The sequence below is a fragment of the Engraulis encrasicolus genome, chromosome 7 (genome assembly GCF_034702125.1).
Source record: "Engraulis encrasicolus isolate BLACKSEA-1 chromosome 7, IST_EnEncr_1.0, whole genome shotgun sequence".
NCBI lineage: Eukaryota > Metazoa > Chordata > Actinopteri > Clupeiformes > Engraulidae > Engraulis > Engraulis encrasicolus.
In genome coordinates, this window is record NC_085863.1 from 27,198,947 (window position 1) to 27,221,982 (window position 23,036).

Here is a 23,036-nt window from a genome sequence, read left to right on the forward strand (position 1 = left end):
TCAGATAGTGGTTTAAAAAGGTTTGCAATGTACAGTCTGGGAGGCAAAAATAGTTAACTTCTGCCTCAACAGTCTGGCTTGACAAGACAAGAACAGAGGGATAAATTATTAACTACAAATAATACAACACTTAAACTTAATTTCAAATGTATATTTATTGGTATTCAGTTGTAAAGAAATCCTGCACACTGTCCATTCCTACAACAAACTTTTTCTGAAGAAGTTCAGATCACCGAAATGTTGTATTAAAGTTTGTTGGTGGAATGGACAGTGTTTAGGATTTCTTTACACTTGAATGACAACCCCACCAGCCCAACCACAGAGGTGTGTTCTTGAAATATTTATTGGTAGTAACAATAATATGCTTAGTGGCTACTCACTGGCTACTCTACAGAATCACAGACAGCACCATTCCACCACAAAGACAGCAATTAGCACATGCCTGTGAATATTTTGGCCTTAAAAATGAGCAGAATGTACAGGAGGAATATAAAATGAAGTCTCAGGAATTAACCATAACGTTTACCATTAATCTCCATTTAGCCTATCATAACAAATCTATATATTTATCACATGGACTATAGAGCATAGGCATATACTTACAAATCTTCATTGGTACACATTCAACTTGGAAAAGGAAAACCAAAATAATGAAATACAGTGCATTGTCTCTGAGACTTTGTCTTCCTCAGGATAGGCATATAAAAGCACACATCTGCTTCTATGTGTTAGTGTTGTCGTAATGTACATGGCAACTGAATAGCATGCATACCACTGGAAAGAGGAGAATGTAAGCTTTCGAATGGTACCCCACATGTGCCAGTTCACAACCATGATGTCTATACAAACATGCATCAAAGAGTGTGTGTGGGGAAAACGATGTTTTGTTGAACCGCTATTTGCGATTTCGTTCGCTATTACGCGTTTTTTTCGGGGCTTGAGTCTATTATATCTGAGGGAGCTCCTGGGCTGGCATATCATATTTCTGGCAAATGCCACCCCCTGCCACCCCTTAGAACCGCCCTGGCCGAGGGCCGTCAACATGACACCGTGGGCCGCCGGTCTCTTTTTCTTTTTTTTTTTAAGAGGGGCATCGGCCCTCGAGGGGCGTCGGCCCACCGGGAAAATGCCCGGTATGCCATACTGCCAGTCCACCCCTGTACTTGACTGAATTTGACCATTGAATTTGATGGTGGTGGTAAGTATTCATGAAAAAGGTAACATTAGTGAATGGGCAGCATGAATTGTGGAAATAAACAACTAAAAATCTCACACAGTGTCCCTTTAAAGTGTAAATTAATTAAAAGTTGAATTAATCACTGTCCCGACTCCCGAGTCAGCCGATGTTTATGTGAATCATTAGTAAGTGAACGATGACTCTCGCGACCACTTCCACAGTCCGCTGTCAGAAAACCCCGAAAATGCTACTTTTTGACAGAGCGGTCCGAACGAGTGTCGTGGGAAACTCTTTTCATACGAAAAATCGCTTTACATACCGTATTCAGATTTGTATCTACTGCTGGCATTTCGTGATGAAAAATATTCTCACAGCGAGTTTATTTGAACAGCATTTTTTCATTACGGTGTAGATTTTGAGACAGGCATGCCACGGGCACTGAGCAAACGACGTCATCCTACCTTGTGCCCCTTTAACCCATTTTAGCCTGGAGACACATATATGCTTCATTCAGGTTCTTGAGATTTGATGGATTTTTATTAAACATGTGGGTATGTTAGAGCTGAATGAACACATTCTAATGCAAAAGGAGGGTCCTAGCTTTTAAATGCTATTTCATGTACATATGTGCTTCAGAGGCTGAGATATTTAGGATTTAATAGGCAGAGGGCACCCTTTCCCAAAAAAGGCTTAGGCTAAAATGGGTAAAGGAGCCGTACCATACATACATGTATGTATGTACACACAATATTTCAGCGAGATCACAAAATACACATTTCCGCACCTCAATGTTTCAATACTTCAGTTTACTTCAGGTGTAACGGAGAGTCTGTGGGGAGTTTAGGCTTGGCTAATATGGCCAACCTGTGCGGACGTGCTGCAATACGCGATGACATACTGTATCTAGTCTTCCTATACAGGTCTGTGGTTCTTGTTTTCTCCATGGAAGCAGGGTGACACCGGGGCAAGAGACCACAACCTACAGGAAGGAAGGGAGGAACTAGATTCAAAAATGTTTAGAAAAGTGTGTGTGTGTTATCAACATTCATCGCTATTTTAGACTATATGCCAGTAAGGGGTTGGTTAGTGGAGATTTAAAACCAGAACCTTACCAGAAAAAAAACATCTTGAGGTTACAAATATGGCTGATAAAGTTTGTTTTAGCATCCTGGTTGATTAGGTCTTACAACGACATGATTCATTTTCAGATATTTGTTTGCCTTGAGTTGGTTGTTTGAGTTGCATCGTGGAACCAAAGAAGTCTCAGCTCTTTCTTTTCAATGTATGGTGCTTAAATGAATCTACAGATTTGTTTAGAACTTTTAACTATATGTGATTGTATTGTTGGACCCCAGGAAGGCTGTGCCCAGCTAATGGGGATCCTAATGAACTAAACTAAACTAAACTTTTTCTACAGGTACAAGTCCCTTCTGCTTGCTAGCTCAGATTTAAGGGATAAACACAATTTTTTATTAGAGGTTCACTGCACTGTGTAGGATGGTGGCCTAAGTAGGTATTGCAACTATGCTGCTCCTTGAAACTGTGCTGCCTATTGCCAAATGTGATGAATATTTACTAAATAATAAACTAATATGTACTAATGTGACTAAATCACAGTAGGTTTTGCAGCTAAAACGTCTATTTTTGGAAATCCAAAATGGCGGACATGGAGAAGAGTCACTTTTTAATGTATGAAAAGTGCAATATTCCCAGTCATAATGAATACGATACGATACGATACGATTATACTTCATTGTCAGTTTTCACTGAAATTCAATGAGCAACACTCGTTTAAGACAGGACATACACATAACATCACACCACAAGACTATTGCACTACTGACAAAAAAAGAGGACACAGACATACATGCATACAGTTGAGGACGATATTATTAGCCCCCCTCCTGAAATTAGACATTTCTCTTGATTTCTCAGTGAGAATGACCATTATTTACTGTTTCTGTTATTCTGGAAACAAATACACTGATGGAGATAATGTCCAATGAGTAGAATTTGGATTTTCCTATTGTTACAATGAGTTTAAACAAAAAAGGGCAAAAAGAATAGCCCAGACAACAGGCTCTGATAAGTTGTTACCTAGGTTGGCAAATGCCCCACTAGGGATTTTGGCCCATTTCGTCACTGCAAAGTGTTCTAGCTGGTCCAAACTGCATGGATGCTGAGCATAGACATTCATCACAGACTCTCAGTGGGATTGAGGACTGGACTATGAGCGGGTCATTCCAGTATCATGGTTTTAGTGTCCTTGAAGAACCTCTGAACTAATTTAAATGTATGCTTTGGGTTACAATGTTGTTGGAAGACCCAGCAATCCAGATCCAGACCCACTCCCTGTGTCTGAGGCTGAATAACAGACTAAAAACTTGATGCCTCCACCACTATGTGTAACTGTGGAAACTGCTTAGTCTCATTAGACCAAAGAAGCACTGCACACCTGCCTAGATGATTGTAATTGACCTGGAGTTTTTATTTCAAAAACGACAGCTGTTAGGGCTTGTCATCATATTGAGCTTTCGGGCCATCATTATAGAAGAACCCCTTTACTAAAGACGTTGCATATCAGAGTGTTATTGAGATTTGCCTGTGAACAGTTGAAGGTCAAACATGACTTTTGAAGGTCTCTGCTTTCATCTGATGAGATTCAATTGCACCAGCTTTGATGAATGAATTCTGCTTCTGTCAGGTGAATAAAGGAATAGGCCTTTAACCTTTTTTAACATGGTTTCCACAATTAAACATTGTGGTGGAAGCATCATTCTGTGGTAGCCTCAGCCACAGGAAACCTTGTTTGGGCGTACGGCACCAAATAATCAGAAGATTATGATAGAATGTGGAAGGTGACCATGCACAAATATGTATACTCATAGAGGAAGCTAAGATCTTCACTGGATCGTTCAATAAGATAATAACCCAAAACTTAAATCCAAAATATTTCAAATGTTCTTCAAGGATACTAAAACCATGGTCATGGAGTGGTTCAGACCTCAATCCTTTAGATAGTCTTAGAGGAGTGCTGAAAATGAATGCCCATCCTCAACATCCATGCAGTTTGGACCAGTTTAACTATTTGCAATGAAAAAATGGGCCAAAATTGGTAGGACATGTGCCAACATAGTTAACAACTAATCAAAGTGCCTGGTGTCATTTTTTTGTTAATAAATGGCACTGTATTGACTATTAATGATAAGGGGGTAATACTTTTGTCCTTGCCATTTTCACCCTTTTTTGTTTAAACTCATTGTAAAACTGGACCAAATTCAACTTATTGGATACTATCTCCATGGTGTATTAGTTTCCAGAATAACATAGATGTATTAATAATGATCATTCTCAATGATTAATCAAGAGAGATGTCTAATTTCAGGAGGGGGGCTAATAATATTGTCCTCAACTGTACATTACATACAACCCACATAACTTGAAGATCTTACCAACATGGAGTGATAGCACTATGCAGTCTTACGACTGATTTAACAAAAGAATCGATTGATGTATGAAGGCATGTTTAAGTCTGTTATGCCTACTTGAGGGTAATGGCTGGTATTCTTGGTAAAGAGTGCGTGTGATATTGGTAGAGATGCAAGTGGCCAGTCGGAGCATACTTTTATTACGAGCACTCTGGAATAGGTTTGCTATGGGCAGCCCAATGATCTTAGAACAGATTTTAATTTGGCGTTGGAGTTTTGCTATATCTTTTACAGAGAGGCTATTAAACCAAGCTGTACTGCAGTAAAGCCTAACACTCTGGATCACAGATGTAAAAAAATAAGAAGATGATTTGGGCACTAGCACCAAAGGATCTTAATCTTCGCTGGAAGTAAATGCGTTGCTGTATTTTTTTTACAAGTGAAGTCAATGTGGTCTGTCCATGTCAGATTTTGGTCAATCATAACACCCAGATAATTATAGGATGGGACTTGGCTGATGTCAGAATCATGGATTTTTACTGGAAGTAGTTGGAGGTTGGGCGGTTTAACAAAAATGATGGATGCTGCTGAAGACTTAGAATTTGATGGTGGTGCTAACTATGTGCGAAAAAGGTACCATTTGTGAATGGGTCTCACGAGTGCTTGAAAAAGCTAAGCTTACTACAAATATTACTTTCATTTACTTAATGTATTTTTTTCTGACCTTGGGACTTGATGCATCCGTTCATGGTATTCCACCATTTCTGGAAGTGTGCTCATTCTCCAGCTCCCCTTAATGATGGAGTTTGAGTTTTTTCCTGTTCTCTCAGGTGTCCTCTGAGGCTGTATGAAATTACTTACAGTAGTACCAAGCTGGCAGTGACAATTCAATCGTATGGTACCAGCTATCTCAGTGGTTCTCAATCAAACGTCCCCTTGGCCTTATCACAAGTCTTTGTGGGTGTGTGTGTGTGTGTCTTTGTGTGTGTGTGTATGTGTGTGTGTGTGTGTCTGTCTGTGTGTGTGCGTGTGCGTGTGCGTGTGCGTGTGTGCGTGCAGCAAAGACCTGGCCTCGGGGGAGCAGAACAAGAGCCACTGTGCGACGGAGATCCGGCAGAAGGAGCAGCAACTGAGCAGCTACGAGGAGAAACTGTTCAGCGTGTGCGGCAGCCAGGACCTGCAGACAGATCTCAACAAGGTGCAGGAGGAGATCGAGAAGAGCTCCAAGCAGAGAGGTATTGTCTGTCTGTCTGTCTGTCTGTCTGTCTGTCTGTCTGTCTGTCTGTCTGTCTGTCTGTCTGTCTGTGTGTCTGTGTGTGTGTGAGTCCCTGATCAGGGCTGTTGATCGCTTTGGCCGGACCCAGGACATAGGCATAGTCAGACATAGTCATAGTCACAGTTGTGGGGACAGGGCAACATCCTAGCGATAGAACACCATTCTCGCTGATCTTAGGTAGGCTGCACACCGCCTGTGTCATCCCAGGGCCTTTTTATCCTCTGGGCCCACACAGCCCCATGGCCCTTTACAGATGCAAATTAGCTTGACCACACCTCATCTGAGCTGGCACTCAACACAGATTACAATGCTGACACACTGGAACGATATATACATAAAGTCACAGACATATATCTATATTCCTGCATATACATGTACATATAATAATCTTACATATAAATCATATAAGAATAAAAATATTTACCACATAATCCCCCATTTTGAGTCTCAAAAAGACTCACAAGGGTTACAATTTTTTATCTTATATGCCTTCAATCTTCAATCTTCAAATTTCAATTCTTAAATCGTGGCGAAAACCTTCATCTTGCAAAAAACCCCATTCTGCCAATTTAAGGGAAAAACAAGACGTGAAGGAAAAATTCCACGATGGCTTCATATTAAATATGACAGCCCTCCATGTTCAGTTAAGAATTGATTTAACATGGAATATGTAACCATTCTGCCTTAGAATTTTAACTGGGTACTGTAGGCCATCTGCAACCCCTTAACCGTGTTACAGTGTTACACATTACATCATGGTTTATGTATCTGTGATTAACCCATGATTCTGTTTGACCATTCTACATTGTCTTGAGTTACACTAAATATTTGACTAGTTATATGTCTCTTCGCTATTTGCTTATCAATTTACTGTCTTCAGACTACCAGGAATATCCAATCATATCATTTCACAAATAAATTGCACACACTTTGTCATCCTATCAATGAATATGAAATATCACACTGTTTCCACTCAGCTATTGCCGTGATTTGACCTCTAATAAATTATTCTGTTGTTATATGATTCATGTTTACATTGCTAAATAATCAAGTTGTGTAAGTGGCAAGAATCTGACATTCTGTACATTAACTGTGAATGATATGGCAATTCGTCTAGCTCTGTGTCAGAACTTATTCAACTTTCTCATCATAACATTCCTAACTGATTCATCCTGCTCTTTCAAAGTTCAAACACAGTTACACAATTTCATTCACTGTCATGCCCATGTGATTTCTTGCTTCTGTCACTGCTCCATCCTCCATGGCTCAGTATCCCAGAGTCTATTGTTCTCTCTGATGTATGCAATTTGGCTTGCTGTTGCTTGTTGTGTCTTTTGTCATTAAGGTGTTAATGACCTTTAATCCTGTCTTAGCTCCTTTCGCGGTTGAATATTTGTGTTCCAAAGTGTTCTGTTTCAGTTGCTTTCATGTGTTAAGGATTTCTGAAGTCCTTTGAAATGTATGCGTTGTCTGATGTTGTGTTCCTTCGTTTCCACTTCGAAGACAGCTCCCCCATTTCGACAGTAGATGTGCCCAGTCTATTTGATGGTTTGTTAATTCACTCTGAATCCATCCTAATTTTGCCTCAGATGTGAAGCCTTCCTTTGTTGACTTGATCCCCCGATTCAGCCCACGGGTAGACTGATGTTCTGTTGTGGTCTCCTGTCTCCTGTGTACTGGCCTCCTGTGGTCTGGTGGCCACACCGTCTGGTTTCTTCACAGCTGACTCCCCTCGTCATTGTTGGCTGACGACTGTCTCCTCCCTGGGATCGACCTCTGTCACTCTGTCACATTGCCTGTGGACACACATACGCAGAAAAGCAGAATCAATTATTTTGCATACACTGTATCATTATTCTCATTCTCATTCATTAGCAAAACTCAGACATACACAATCTAACTAGTACTCTCACATTTCTCACACAATTCAATCTCTAAACACTCTTAATTCCTGTCTAATCTACTAACACTTTTATCATCAATCTAAACAATTTGTTCTCTACTTTTTAGTCAAATTCTATAGCAATTTTCTTAAATTCTCTCCTTTACCTTACCTCCTGAATTATGAAAACCTCTTTCAACTATAAATGTCAAATTTCTTCAATTTTTTTTCTCTAAATCCTGTCAATTTTCCACTTTTCTATGCCAATTTTCTAATCTTTTATTTTTTCTTCTTATGTTTAATCAACCTATGCACCCCCCTTTTTCACTTTTGTAGCCTAAACTACAATTGTGAAAACTACATTTGTAACTCCGTTTCTTCAGCCTTCTCACAATCCTGTTCATTGGATTCCTCTTTCAGCGGTTGGAAACAGACCCATTGTTAGTTTCAGTGGGGAAACATTACCTTTTGTTAATTAAGATGTTAGTTGGGGTTAATTGTGTTAGATATGCTTCATAGCTTCATGCAAAAAATGACATGCATTAGGGCGTTTCCAACTGCTGTATTTATAAATGTTTTCAAACACATTTACTCTGTCAGTCTGTCTCGTTCAGTCAGTCCTTGGTTGCTTATAACTCCATTGAAATGATTCAAACCCCTTTTGTTTTGCAAACACACCCCTGTATTTCCAATTTTTCCCCTTTGTTCTCTTCGTTCCCTGCCAATCTTCCCAATCAAATTTGCTTCCTTTTTGAAGTTGCCAAAGTTTTCTGCATCGTTTAGATTTTTATTTTAATTTTTCACCAATTATATCAGACCAACTATTCAATTTGCAAGTTTTGTTCACCTTTCCCATTCCACACAGCTGTCAGATTAACCATTTAAAATGTCAGCTCCTTTTCACCAATCTGTCCTCCACTTCCAGAGAAATATCCGGTAATTCCAAATACTCCATTGAGCAATTCAAATTGTACTTCATACATTCAATCTCACTCACTTTCATATTTGCATTCCATTTTCTAAACCACATTTCTCTCAGCCACCTATTCCACACATTCTCTCCATACAATTCCCGTGCTATAGATTGATATCCAAATTCATTACACTCCTCTATAGTTCCTGATATTTTTAAACTTGGCATATTTAATACAAGCATACACAGAAATATCCATCTCTCTCTGCTGACACACCACAGTCATTCTTCACTCTTTCACTCATTGCATTTGACCCACTCTCATACATACAAGCTTCTTATCTCAGACCATTATCTAACATGTTAACCTATTAGACAATAAGTTCTTTGAATGTGAGCATTGTATCCTGAATTTGTGCTGCCTAATGCACTTCTATGCTATCCATGAAATGTTATAGTATTTTGCTTTATCACTCCAAATGTTCTCTCACCTTAAATCCACCCAATGCTGCTACGCCCATTACCAATGTGTCACTAGCCTATTTGATCTTTTCTTATTGCCAAGAAATGCTGAGTCAATTACCTTTGTCTACACTGGTGCATTGATCATAGCCTTGAAGTTGGCCCATTCTCTCTTCCCTCAGAAGATAAACACTTCCACCCTTTGTTCATCGCAGCCCATTATCATAATCCAATTTAAGCTAAGACCTTCCTGTCTTCTTCATTCACTCCATGCTAAATTGTTTGTTAACTTTGAGCTGTTTCAGTCCCTTCTTCCTTTCAAATGTTTAACAGCCAACTTTAAAAGTCTAAGAACCACTTCAGACCAGTGATAAAACAATTGCCCACAGGCCCCCAGCCAGTCTGGGAGTTCCCACACACCCTTTTAAATCACACTGGGTCTCCACACCTCATAGGCTGTCAACCACTCCTTGCCCTCTGGTCATCAATGCATTGCAAATATATGTTAAGCATTCTCAACTTAGTCTTTCAGTTGCCAGCACATTACCATCCATTGCTTTCAGGCGCGGAGTGGCCGTCGGGAAATCGGGGACTTGTCCCGGTGGGCCGCGGCCGTGAAATGTAATAATGCAGCCACTCTGCGTTCTCAACCGGCCCTTACGTTTTGATAATGCACTTATTAGCACTGACTTCCCACTTTCCACTTCCCCGTAGTTTAATATAGCTGACTAGCCAGTATTTATACCGCATACCAGACGGCAATACCTCACTGACGGTGTCAAACAGTAAATTGGCCACACCCCTTCTCTACTGATAATTTTCATACACCGTAGATCGCGGAAGTTTACAAGATCTTAGTAACACAGTTTTGTTTTCAGTATTTGAAGAACCTGTGATATGTATATTGGTTACCAAAGGATGGAAATATTAATAAATTATGATTTATTTTCCGATTTCCACACGACTGTTACAGTTTACAGTCTTTCCAGTCCATTCACTTGCTCTGTGGTTATTGACTTGGGTTACGAACAGACTCCACCAAGTGGTAAGGAAGAGAACTGCGCCTAACAGAAGCAATGGGTTTTGTTTTGATTTTTTAGACCGTCAGTATATCTCCTTATAGTCGAAATAATATTATTATCATGCATATATTTATATGTGGTACATATAGGATGTAGCCTATGTCTGAAGAAATGGAACAAAATAATTACCACACAAGATTCTGATGTGACCAGTGCTGGGTGTGTAGCCTAAGCTGTGGATTAAAGTAGAGTGATTGCAAGAAACAAAGACATTTGCTGCGACGAAGACAGCGTTTTAAGGTAGGCCTACACCGTTTGGTTATACATTTTGTTGACTTATGGTTGTGGTTTGAAGTAGCTATTAGGTTTGGCTTATTTGCTGCATGGTGGGTTTATTGCACAATGTAGACAGACTTTTTGTAAGCTATTAGGCTACTATACTATATTTTGTAAGCCTACTCTTCTAAAAATCCCCACACTCAAAACTTTGTGCCCATGCTCATCCTGTCTTCCTTAAACGATATTTCAATTTCAAACTGTCAAAATGACAGTGGAGTGCACATTTGCATGGAACAGTAGCGTGATGTAGCCTAACCTAGTAGGCCTATGAATGCTTTGGACTGTGATGATGGCTCCAGTGGTGTAGTCTACTTTTTGAAGTGGGTATACTGTATATTTGAGCATTTTTTGATGTGTGTATAGTCTACTGTATATATTTGTGCTATTGTAAATAATGGATCAATCAATTTTAAGTGGGTATACTGTAATCCCTGAAATTTTGAAATGGGTGCGTATACCTGCGTTTTACGTAGACTACACCACTGGCTGTGCATTTCATCAAGGTCTAGGCTACAATTCTCCACTTCAGGTTGATATTTTGACAACACTAATGTCCACATGTAGTACGACTGCAGATTTCGTGGCTTTTGTCTTTTTGGTTAGGAAACCATGTTGTTCGCTTTGTTTTTTTTTGTTTTTTGTTTTTTTTAAGAGGGCCGCCAAGGGGAAAATTCTCCCGGTGGGAAAAGGTGGGCCACTCCGCCCCTGATTGCTTTCCTTAACCCTAAAGCGACCGACTGGGGTCATTTATGACCCCGGGCACATATTTTCATACACCATTTCTGCAATTTTCATCAGAAAAACGTGTCCTTCTAGGAGTTTGTCAATACATATGTTGTGCATGTTGTGAATGATTTTTGTGAGATTTGGACCATCTATATAGGATTTATAATCAAAACACCTCTGGGGTCATTTATGACCCCGAGAGGATCCATGAGATACTCAACATTATAATGTCCATTGTTGTTGTAATTTTCAAACTCTGGCTTTTGTATTTTGTGTCTTGGGGCAGGCCATGGTCAGCAGACCTAAAATATTCATAATATAAACATTTATAGTATTAAAATATAATATATTCAGTCCCCCCAGGAAATCGCGATGTTGCGATTGCGTCGTTTTTCGCAACTTCAATGAATTCCCGCGAATTCTGCGCGAGAGCGCAACTTTAACCAATCACCGCGATTTCCCGCAACTTTGAACACTTTGAACCAATCCATGTTGCGCTGACTTCACTGACGTCGACAAACTTCCTTTCAAAAAGGATAATACAATAAAAAAAATACAATAAAAAAGTAAACTATCAATCAGTCCCAGCACTTTACTATGCATGTACAAAGTTGTCGGTGAGGGGGAAAAAACTAATAAATACGAATGTAGGAAACGCCATGTTCTCATTGCGCGTCTGCTTGCATGGTCACAGGAGGGAAAATGTATGACTAGTCTGGCATAACCAATAGGCCTACATTTTTAAAATGTGGTAGGCCTACATAAATATATAATTAACACTTCATGACAGTCATCTACATTACGCCAAGTATAGGGCTCCTACAACAAGATGTGTTTTCTTTTTTCTAAAGCGGTCCACCTGCTGGACCACTTTGGTGTTTGACTTGTGCGCATACAGAAGGCAACATTTTCCCTCCGAATTGAGATGCGCAAATGCCTTGTCCACAACAAAGCAGTAATTTCCATCCTTCATTGTGAATGCTGCGTGCGTGCCTGGCCGATATAGTAATCTCTTTCGCGCAAATTGGGCTATGGCTGGATACGAGCACTTGGTGACCGTGGTGACCGTGTCGTGAAATCACTTTCGTTTAACTAACCTGGCGCGGTCAAACGGACAAAGAACACTGAACATGAATAAAACCAGAGCAGACACGTTGCTGTGGGAGTAAGTTGGAAAACTACTTTCTGTCTCTCCCTCTCCTTCTCTCTTCCTTGCGCGATTGACGGTAGCCTATTGATTGACAGCTGAGACCTCCGTTCTGCAGGCGACGTGGTGTTATAACGACGACATTGTTATCTATAAAACACCACGTCGCCTGCGGCATGAAGTGAAAGGTGCGATTTTTATTGCGATTTTTAATGTGTTTCCCCACGCTTGAAAGTAAAGGACACTGCCACATTCCAGTCCTCTGGTGTTTTTATATTATTTCCATTTTTATATTATGACATGCCCAATATAGTTAATTATGTATCCACTTTTTTAAGTCAGGAATGGATATCGACATGATACGAAGTTTGTATGCTTACAATTTGAAACGGTGATGACATTTAAAACAGAGTCAAACGGCCATAAACAGCATTGTAATGAAGGGTGTCGTAATGGCAGCATGAAAGAGATGGAACTTTTCACGACGACATTCTGGCTAAAAACTCGCCCTGGCAGCTTCCCTGCTTTGCCTAAGAACCAAAATTACAATATAAAAATGGAAATAATATAAAAACACCAGAGGACTGGAATGTGGCAGTGTCCTTTACTTTCAAGCGTGGGGAAACACATTAAAAATCGCAACAAAAATCGCACCTTTCACTTCATGCCGCAACAAAATCGCAACAACACAGTAAGAAGCTCCGCAACTTTTATCGCGATTTTCTGGAAATCCTCGTGCACCATCTGGCAATTCCGACCGCGATTTTTTGAGAAAATGCCCGCAATTTCCTGGTGGGACTGTATATTATATAAATAAATAGGGCACCCCTGCGATTGCCAACGAAGCATATTGTGAGGGCACCCAGGTGGCATTTCGTCTGTTATTGCTCCATATTTGTTGATATCATGGCACAGTGGTCCAAGACACATGATGAGAATATGAAATGGAAGTCATCCTGATGAACAAAGAGGGAGGAAACAAGTCATCAGTGTAGAAATCAATGGCGTTTTTAGAATTTTCCTTATTATATGGCTATACAAAGGCTGAAGCATCAATTGAATCATTTCTTTGCTCTAATATATATGGAAGACACCTTTTCACAGCTACAATGTCCAGAAAAAGTTTCAGAGAAATTTTGAGTGTGCATAAGGTTATATGTTTGAGACATGGTTTTGTCTATGTAAATTACCATATTCTCTGATCTTGTGATTTCATGAACCCAGAAATGTTGAGTACCCTAAAGTTGTATTGCAGAAATATCATCTATGGGCCTAATGGATAGAATTTAGCTTGGTTTCCCAAAATTTCACTTTGATACATTTCCATAATTAGCATAAATACACTGTATTATTACGGTAAGACTACTACAAGTGAATTGGCTAAAAAATTAAATGATAGATATCACCATGAAACTTTCTCAGCTGATTACTAGGGCTGTAACGATATTGTATCGAACCGAGAAATCGTGATACACAGAGTCACGATACTGTATCGCGATACAAGCAGGCAGTATCGTGATGCGCCCTTTTAAAGTTTTTCTACCATCAGTCCAGAAAACAACCACATGATATGAAGTGATACTGCTTCCAAGCTTCAAATCATCATTAGCATTAAATTTCAACTTTTAAAAAGTATTAGTAGCCTCTTGTAACCTATTATAGCAATTAACTATCAGTTTTTATTCATAATTTTATTTTATAATGTTGGCAAATGTGAAATCGTGAGGTGTATCGAGCTGTAGATCATAAATCGTGATACGAACCGAATCGTGAGTTGAGCATATCGTTACAGCCCTATTGATTACTGATGATGAGAGAAGAAAAAATGTATTGGATGTTTTTTGTATTTTCAAAGTTCAAAGTACTTTATTTGCCATTTGTGCATAAACTAGTAGTCCACGCACATAGGAACTCTTGTGCAGGCCCTCTGAGTCAATAAATAGAATTAAATAGAAAAATAGGAAGACAAAATGCATTAAAAAGTGATAAAATCAAAGAGATCAAAAGAATAATAAAAAAGGTGGATCAAATGTTCTTTTTTGCCATCAGTCTCACTGTTGCTGGGAAGAAACTGTTGAAAAATCTTGCTTTTCTGGTAGGAATGCTGTCCGCTCTACTGTGTCTCAATTTGTATGTGCAGTTCTTGTGTTTGAGCAGAGAGTTAGCTGGATGGAGTGGGTCTTCAATGATTCTCTCTGCTCTCCTATGACTGCGCTGCACATATATGGAGTCCATGGAGGGAAGTGTTGTGCCTATAATCCTCTCTGCAGTCTTGATTATTCGTTGCAAAGACTTCCTTTCAGCCTGAGTGATGTTGCCATACCAGACAGTGATGCCTGTTGTGAGGATGCTCTCTACAAGTCCTCTGTAGGCCTGGGTAAGAGGGCGGTAGTTCAGTCCAGCCTTCCTAAGCATCCTAATAAAGTACAGCCTTTGCTGGGCTTTTTTCACGATGGATTTGGTGTTCAGACTCCAGCTCAGGTTTGATGTTACTAGCATGCCTAGGAATTTATGACTTTCAGCCCTCACCACCTCTGTCCCTTTAATGTGCAGAGGCTGTAGGGGAGGAGGATGTTTTCTAAAGTCCACTATAATTTCCCTCGTCTTGTCTGTGTTGAGGATGAGGTCGTTTGTCTCCCCATAGTCAATGATGTAATTCACAACAGACCTGTATCCTGACTCGTCCCCTTCTTTAATGAGCCCCAGGATGGTAGTGTCATCAGCATATTTGATGATGATGGTGTTGTCATGGCTTGAGAGAAGGTCATGGTTATACAGTGTGAAGAGTTTAGGACTGAGGCAGCATCCTTGTGGAGATCCCGTACTGACTGTGAGCTCAGAGGACACCCGCCCCCCCATTCTCACCACCTGTGGTCTCTCATTTTGATGTTTACATATGCAAATGAGGGCATACATCATAATTAGCATATACGTATGTAAGTTTGACAAATTTTTAGCAAAACAATAAAATGTTCAAATTCACATTTTTTTTGCTTTAGATGAGGGACAAGTATGTGCAAGATGTAAATAAATTTGAATGAACCCCAAAAAATAATTTATATAGTGGTAATTCTAAACTCCTTGGGGTCATAAATGACCCCGCTCGGTCAGATTAGTCGCAAAAACAGGCCGGTCGCTTGAGGGTTAATTCTTTAAGATCAGACATGTTAATTTTTTCCCTTCCAGACCATCGGCACCTTTCCTTGACACACTCTTAGCATCTTAAAAGACATCTCTACCCCCTCCATGTTGGGCAGACACAGATCTCTCTCACCCAAACCAAGCACTCACTCTCTGTTCAGTGAATCTCTTTAACACTTACTTTCTTGCCCATATGTTTCTCCTTTTTTATTTTATTTTAATTTATTTTATTTTTCCCACAAGGAATATTCCATTCCATTCCGCTCTTCTCAAATGAAAATTAAAAGCTAATCCCGGATTCCAGCTCTAAATAGTCATTTCAGTTTCCATCGCATCTCTCACCATTGCCATGGTAATTAAGCTTCTCTCTAGTGGCCAAACAAAGTAACACACATCCACAGAAATTTACTTTTTCTCGTCGATGTTAAAATACCTTATTGGTTCACACTGCATGCATTTTCACATTAATTCAAATTTCTGCATAGCCATTCTGACTTCCACACTTCCTGCTAGCCTATATGATTTCACATTCAACACACAGTTAAAGCTTATTGAACAGATGTCACATACCGCCGCAACCACCAACCAATTTTCTCGCCATGTCGTCACTCTGTTAGCTCCCACTCTTTAGTTACCTTGTTCTCCTCTTTATTCCTTCTTCCATTATTATTCCAAGTTTCAAAGTAGGCTATCTTCCTATCTTGCCATGTATATTATACACTGAAATAATTCCAGCCAACACAGTCTATATGGCCTCTCAGCCCTTTGCTTTTTATCCCTACCTGACCTGTTCCTTCTACACTAGATAACTCCATCCAAAAGAAATAATTCTTTCCATCCTGTCACACTTTCAAAACCTTTTAATTCTCTATACTTTCTTCTCATCTTTCAATCCAATAATTACCTACAAGCCACTCAATGTTTTCTCTCTTTTTAATTTTTTCCTTCTCCTTTCCTTCTCTTTTCTTTTTAGTTTCAATACAAATTACACACACACTTCATTCTCGTGGATCCACACACACACACACACACTGGCATACTCACTCTCTATTTCTCTCTCTTCCTCTATGCCCAAATTCACATACAGCAAAAATTATTAACTTCCACTATTAAAATTACACCAGAGGTTGATCCATAATTAAAATTATTTTTCATCTTCCGACGGGGAAAAAGCCAAACATCTGTCCATACAATTCTTTCCTCTGCTCCTTGAGTAATACCACACACACATAGTAGGCCTACACTCATACACACCGAGATCTCTCTTCCATGGATTCGTGCCTGTCCTATATCAATAATTATATTACATAAGATCATCCGAAACCATAACTATCAGCGCTTCATTCGGCCCGATTCTCACAAAAATACGACTGCACATCATACGTCTTTGGGATCGACCACCTCTCGCATGAATGCCCTTCAGAATTTAAACACTGCTTTTAAGGCCACATATTTCAGTGTGCAGTGTGCTACCCTAGTGTACGCAACTCTCCCTCACCGAAAGAACAATATTTTGAGCATCTATCTTTGCTGATCGTCCAAATCATATCCAAATATGAGCCTGTCCAGCCTAAGACCTTGAAATCGACCACCTACCACGTACGCCGTTCATATTGTACACCGCTTCTAATAGGCCACATAAAAGTGTGCAGTGCCCGCCATTTGTATAACTCAAACACCCCCTCATTCTCGGTAATATGCTGGATCATCCATTTTTGGTTTCTTTATTTTATCCAACCTCATCATTTCAAACAACTGTACACTTCAGCTTAACTTCCCACTTCGTTAGCTAACATAATACAATTATTTGAAATAATTGACGTTATTGGAATCTACGCACCGGGCCCAGAGTAACTTTTGCCGTCGGCAGGTCTTTGATGAACTTCTTCCAGTAGGTTCCTTCCACTTCTTACTTGGCCAAGTTTTTTGAGATGTTGTCCTTCCTGGAATAATCCATCTTTCCCCTGTCTGCGGCTCCATCATCATCGCACTTCTGACACCATTAAATGTGGGGTTCTTCTCTATTAATGTCAGACAAGCACTTTTGGTCCGGTGAGTTTTCTGCAGATTTCTTTATTCTTACTGCTCCAGAGAAATTTGGAACAGGGCAACATCCTAGCGATAGAACACCATTCTCGCTGATCTTAGGTATGCTGCACACCGCCTGTGTCATCCCAGGGCCTTTTTATCCTCTGGGCCCACACAGCCCCATGGCCCTTTACAGATGCAAATTAGCTTGACCACACCTCATCTGAGCTGGCACTCAACACAGATTACAATGCTGACACACTGGAACGATATATACATAAAGTCACAGACATATATCTATATTCCTGCATATACATGTACATATAATAATCTGCATATGAATCATATAAGAATAAAAATATTACCACACAGTCATAGTCAGACATAGACACAGTCCTTTGTGATTTCAGATGTCTTTCATCAAAGCCAGCCTGTCAGTCTGCTCATCTCCCAGTGCTAATGTGAGCCCCCCCTGCAGTGTCCGCAGGTGGCCAGCAGGTGTTGGTTAAGATGAGGCTTCGCTTCGGTAATGGTAAGGCACCACATTCCTCTTCACTATGAAGGAACAGTGGTGGTGGTGGTAAGACATGCATGCGGTCAGCTGTCTGTCTGTTTGTGTGTCCTGTCCTATGCCTCCTGGTCTAGACTGGCTGTCTCCATGGAGACTGTTGGGAAGCATTATGGGGTGGTCAACTGCAGCATCTTACTGTAGGAGACTACCTGAGAAGATCTGAGAAGTTAACCTGTGAGATTTTTTGGCCTGTACTGAAGAAAATGCCCACTAATCTACATGTAACTCTTACATAAAATCAATATGGCTACACGCCCGTTGCTTGTAGTGAAAATGGCCATAGAAAACTGTGGCAGAACAGTAAGGTTGATAGATTGTATAATAACTAGTGTGTCGTTCTGTATTGCAACATGTATTTTAGCCGGTACACAAAGACCACAACAAGACAAATGCACTTTCTGTATAATATTTTTTACAAACATCTGCTTGTGGAAATGTAAGCCAATTTATGTGTCGTGTAAATGGAGGAATGTACTGTAGCTGTACAGTAAGATCTTTGGCAGATGTGTTCACTGAGCACGTTGGCTGTCAAAATGAAAGAGTGAAACTGAGATTTATACTCAGTTCTCACCCATGCAAAAGCCGTCATTTCCTGTGATTGATGGTGCCAAGGCGTGTGGGGGTGACACCATCGCCCTGGTATTGTGTGTTTGTGTGTGTGTGATAGTCATCTGAAAGGGCCACCCACCCAATGCATACGATTTACCAGGGACCCAATTGCATCGCTATTATCAGTCATTATTTTTCACAGATGATTAGATCCTGGTCAGGTCAGTTTTCATTCGGAGTTCCTTCAGAGGGCATCCTTGGTCTCTGAGTTTTTCCTCTGATGTGCGGGGTCAGGCACTCCAAACAGAAAGGACATGCATGCACAGTTGCAAACTTTTGCTTCAGCCACGTCTGTTTGGCTATATTATTTGAACAGCCGGCAACACAAAACGTTTTCGGCATGTTGAGCGAGAACAACGCTAGTCTACAGGTCCTTGTCTTTCGTCTTTCCCAACACCACCAATTGACTTGCATTGGCTCTCCCCCCAAAAAAGGGCGTAACGCAAATGGCACACGTCACGCCGTTCATGCGTATGGTGCTCACCTGCTGACCTCTATTACCTTTAGTAGGCCTAGAGATCTAGCCTGATTATCATTGACTTTCAAATCTCTTCAAGACTTGCACTGTCTCATATCGTGCACTTGTGCACTTCGAGCACTATGTTTCAGTACATAGTGCGCTCACGCTGAAAATTTTGATAAATTCAGTGCACTGACTGAAAGTGCCCGAATGATGCCCTAAGAACAGCCAAAAAAGCAGTGCTGTTAATGCCATGTTAATGAAACGGAAGAAAGTTCAGTGGAAGAGTGTGGTCAACAGTCTCCTAATTGTCTAAGTAATGTTGCTGAGACACCAACCTTTTCATGTCAAGCCAAGTACTGTATGTGGAATAGTTGCCAGTTGGGGTGAAGGAAATGTAAATACAGGCACGAGACACAGTGCAATGTAAACTTTACTTTTTACTTTTTTTTCTGGACATTGCACACGCAAACAGTAGCCAAGCGATATTTTGGCCTGCTAATGTAATGCTCACCCCTCACAGCACAGTGCTTAACCTTTTCCACGACAATATGCACTAAAGACGTCAGTGCATTGTGTGTACTGTCAGTGCACTGACACAAGTGCACGATATGAGACACAGCAATGGTCTGACCTAGAGCATAAAAATTAACGTTTCCCAAACGGCATGGTTGAGCCGCCTCCCTTGGTTTACTGGTTGAAGCCAGAAAAGGCTGTGCCGAAGTTTAAACCAAACATTTTCTTAGTCCCAATAGAACGTCTCTGCTTAAACTATGTCACTGCCTTTGAACATGCCTCTAACCAGGGCCGTTGGAGCTGCTCAAAGTTGATTGGCCCTATCAAAGTGCGTTCCCGAATTTTTCCAGAGATCAGAAACGATATTGCTCTTGGCCTGACTAGAAGCAATGCAGAAGGTGTTGTGTCACTAGGAGGGCGTGGCCTCATGGCTATCAGAGATCAGCCGACACCTTCTTGGACGGGATGTCAGTGTTCGAGTAGTGTCTGATCTGCAGGTCTGAGCAGTGTCGAAGTGCAGTCCTAACACCTATAGGTCCTACAGTTCAGGGCTTGACATTAACTTTTTCACTCACCGGCCACTGTGGCTAGTGGTTTTACCAATACATTTAGCCATTCACCTATTCTACTAGCCACAATTTGATATTAGTTTTTTTTTATCATGATGATACTGTACATCTAACTTCAGAAGATGGTTTGCTAATGCAAGAAGATGAGTGCATAGCTTTCTAGATGGAAATAAATCAAACAAATACCAACAGAGTAACTGAGCATTTTCTTTAACTTTTGTTAAAGAAAAGTTTTTACCAAACAATTGATACAAAAGCGGTCAAATAGATTATGAGTCAAAGTGGCTAGTGACACTGACATTGTTACTAGCCACAGCCAAGTTTTACCAGCATTTGGCCGGTGGGCAGGTGCCAGTGTCAAGCCCTGCTACAGTTACAGTCCATTATCCTAGCTCCCGTCCTCGACTTGCAGTTGTGGCCTCGCGCTTCGCTGACGCCCCGCCTTGCTGGAGAAAACCCCCTGCTGACCAACCCCCCGCCTCCGTTGGCACCTTACCCATTAGTGTAGCATACAGCTTTATCATTTCATCCTCTGAGTTTAAAGAGATTTTTTTTTTGTTGGTCTTTTACAACCTTATTTGACAGGACAGTTTGAGAGGTAGACAGGAACTGAATGGGGAGAGAGATGGGGAGGGGTCGGCAATTGACCCGGGCCAGGAATCGAACCCGGGCTGGCCGCATGGCAGACGAGTGCCCTACCGGTTGGCCACGGCAGGGCTCCATCCTCTGAGTTTAAACACACCGTTTTCTCTGTTTCCTCTGGCGTGCAGCCATGCTGGCGGGGGCCACGGCAGTGTACTCCCAGTTCATCAGCCAGCTGACGCAGCCGGAGGAGGGCGAGCCCTGCTGCCCCGTGTGCCAGCGGGTCTTCCCCACGGACAGCGACCTGCAGGAGGTGGTGAACGACATGCAGTCCAAGCTGCGCCTGGTGCCCGACAAGCTGCGCAACACTGAGCAGGACCTGCGCCGCAAAGAGCGCCGCCGGGACGATATGATGTCACTCAAGCCCGTCAGGTGAGATGGGAGGGGGCAGGTATGAGGATTTCCATAGACTTCAGATCTCGTACCTCGATTCTGAGTGTAGCTGAGCCGAAGGCGTTGCGTCACCACTAGGGGGCGGAGCCCGGGTACTGACCGTCGACCCTTACTGTCCTACGTTTGTCTCCACAGGGAGTCCATTACAGACCTGCAGGACAAGGAGCTGCCGGCGCTGCGGAACAAGCTGCAGAGCGTCAACAGGGACATCGAGCGGCTGAAGGGAGATATCGAGGAGCAGGAAACGCAGCTCTCCCTGCTCATGTCCAAAGAGGACACGGCCAAGGCCTGCCAGTCTGACATCTCACTCATGGACCGCTACCTGGTGAGTCACCCGGTGGCAGAGTTGTATAAAGTAGAAGTAGAAGTACTGTTTACAGATGCAGGTGTAATCACAACACTAATGGAATGATATTACATGGTTTCAACTTTGTATTATTATCATACTGCTAGTGTTGTAATTACATCTGTAAGAGTACTTCTACTTTACACATCTCTGCGGGCTCACTGGCGACCGGTATAACACCCACCAACGTAATAACTTCCCACCAACGTAATAACCCTGCCAATGTAACAAAAAAGTGTATTTCAAACGTAATAGCCCGGCCAACGTAATAATTTCCTGCCAGCGTAATAATTCTTGCCTCCTGCCAACGTTATACACAGCTTCCTGCAAACCAACGTAATAATTTCCTGGGAAATTATTACGTTGGTGGGAAGTGCGACACCCACCAACGTAATAAGTTCCCACCAATGTAATAACCCTGCCAATGTAATAAAAAATTGTGCATTTCAGACACAAAAGCCTGGCAAACGTAATCATTTCCTGACAACATAATAATTCTTGCCTCCTGCCAACATAATAGACAGCTTCCTGCAAACATAATGACGTTGGTGGGAAGTGTAACACCCACCAATGTAGTAACTTCCCACCCACGTAATAACCTGCCAAAGTAATGATAAGTGTGCATTTCAGACGTAATAGCCCAACTATAGGCATAGTTTTGAACAATAATGCAGAGAAATAGTGAAGGCAACAAAGTTTGATGGGGGCAAAGTCTACATGCAAGTTAAACTTCAAGGGTTTGTTTAGTTTTGTATAAATTCCTTACTAAATTTGACCCATTTCATTTGATGGCAGGAAAAATAACGTGTGTCATGTTTCCCCTCCCCACCCCTTTTCTAAACGAACTAAAATTACAGACAATGCAACCTTATATTAGGTCATTATGTTATGGTATACTTATTATCATAAATATCTTATTATGTGTCTGTATGCTGGTCAGGACCTGAAAAGCTGGCCTATTCTCATGCACTTGACCTTCTACACTTTCCAGCTTTTTGTCACTAAACTGCAGGACTGTCAAACAGTTAAATAATTCAAGCTCCCTTAATGTTCTGCAGAAGTGTGATACAAGGAATGGACCACTTTCATAGTAAGCTACTTTTGGGTGCCTGAGAGTTATTACGTTGGTGGGTGGTAGGAAGCTGTGCATTATGTTGGCAGGAGGCAAGAATTATTACATTGGCAGGAAATTATTACGTTGACCGGCCTATTGCGTTTGAAATACACACTTTTTTATTACGTTGGCAGGGTTATTACATTGGTGGGAAGTTATTACGTTGGTGGGTGTTACAACTGGCCTGGCAAAAGATTATCTCCTTTCAGATACTACCTCATTTTCATAAGTCCTTGAATTTTTTGTTGTTGTTGTTGAGGATTAACAGGAGGAAG

The 23,036-nt window shown here is 41.1% G+C and overlaps 1 protein-coding gene across 1 annotated transcript in view; it reads left to right on the forward strand.

Moving 5' to 3' along the window:
* Positions 1-23,036, forward strand: part of rad50 (RAD50 homolog, double strand break repair protein) — a 115,890-nt gene that overhangs the window by 59,568 nt on the left and 33,286 nt on the right. Inside the window, exons 13-15 of the mRNA XM_063203177.1 lie at positions 5,665-5,840; positions 21,037-21,280; positions 21,437-21,626. Coding sequence (XP_063059247.1) covers positions 5,665-5,840; positions 21,037-21,280; positions 21,437-21,626 — 610 coding nt within the window. The remainder of the gene's footprint in view (positions 1-5,664; positions 5,841-21,036; positions 21,281-21,436; positions 21,627-23,036) is intronic.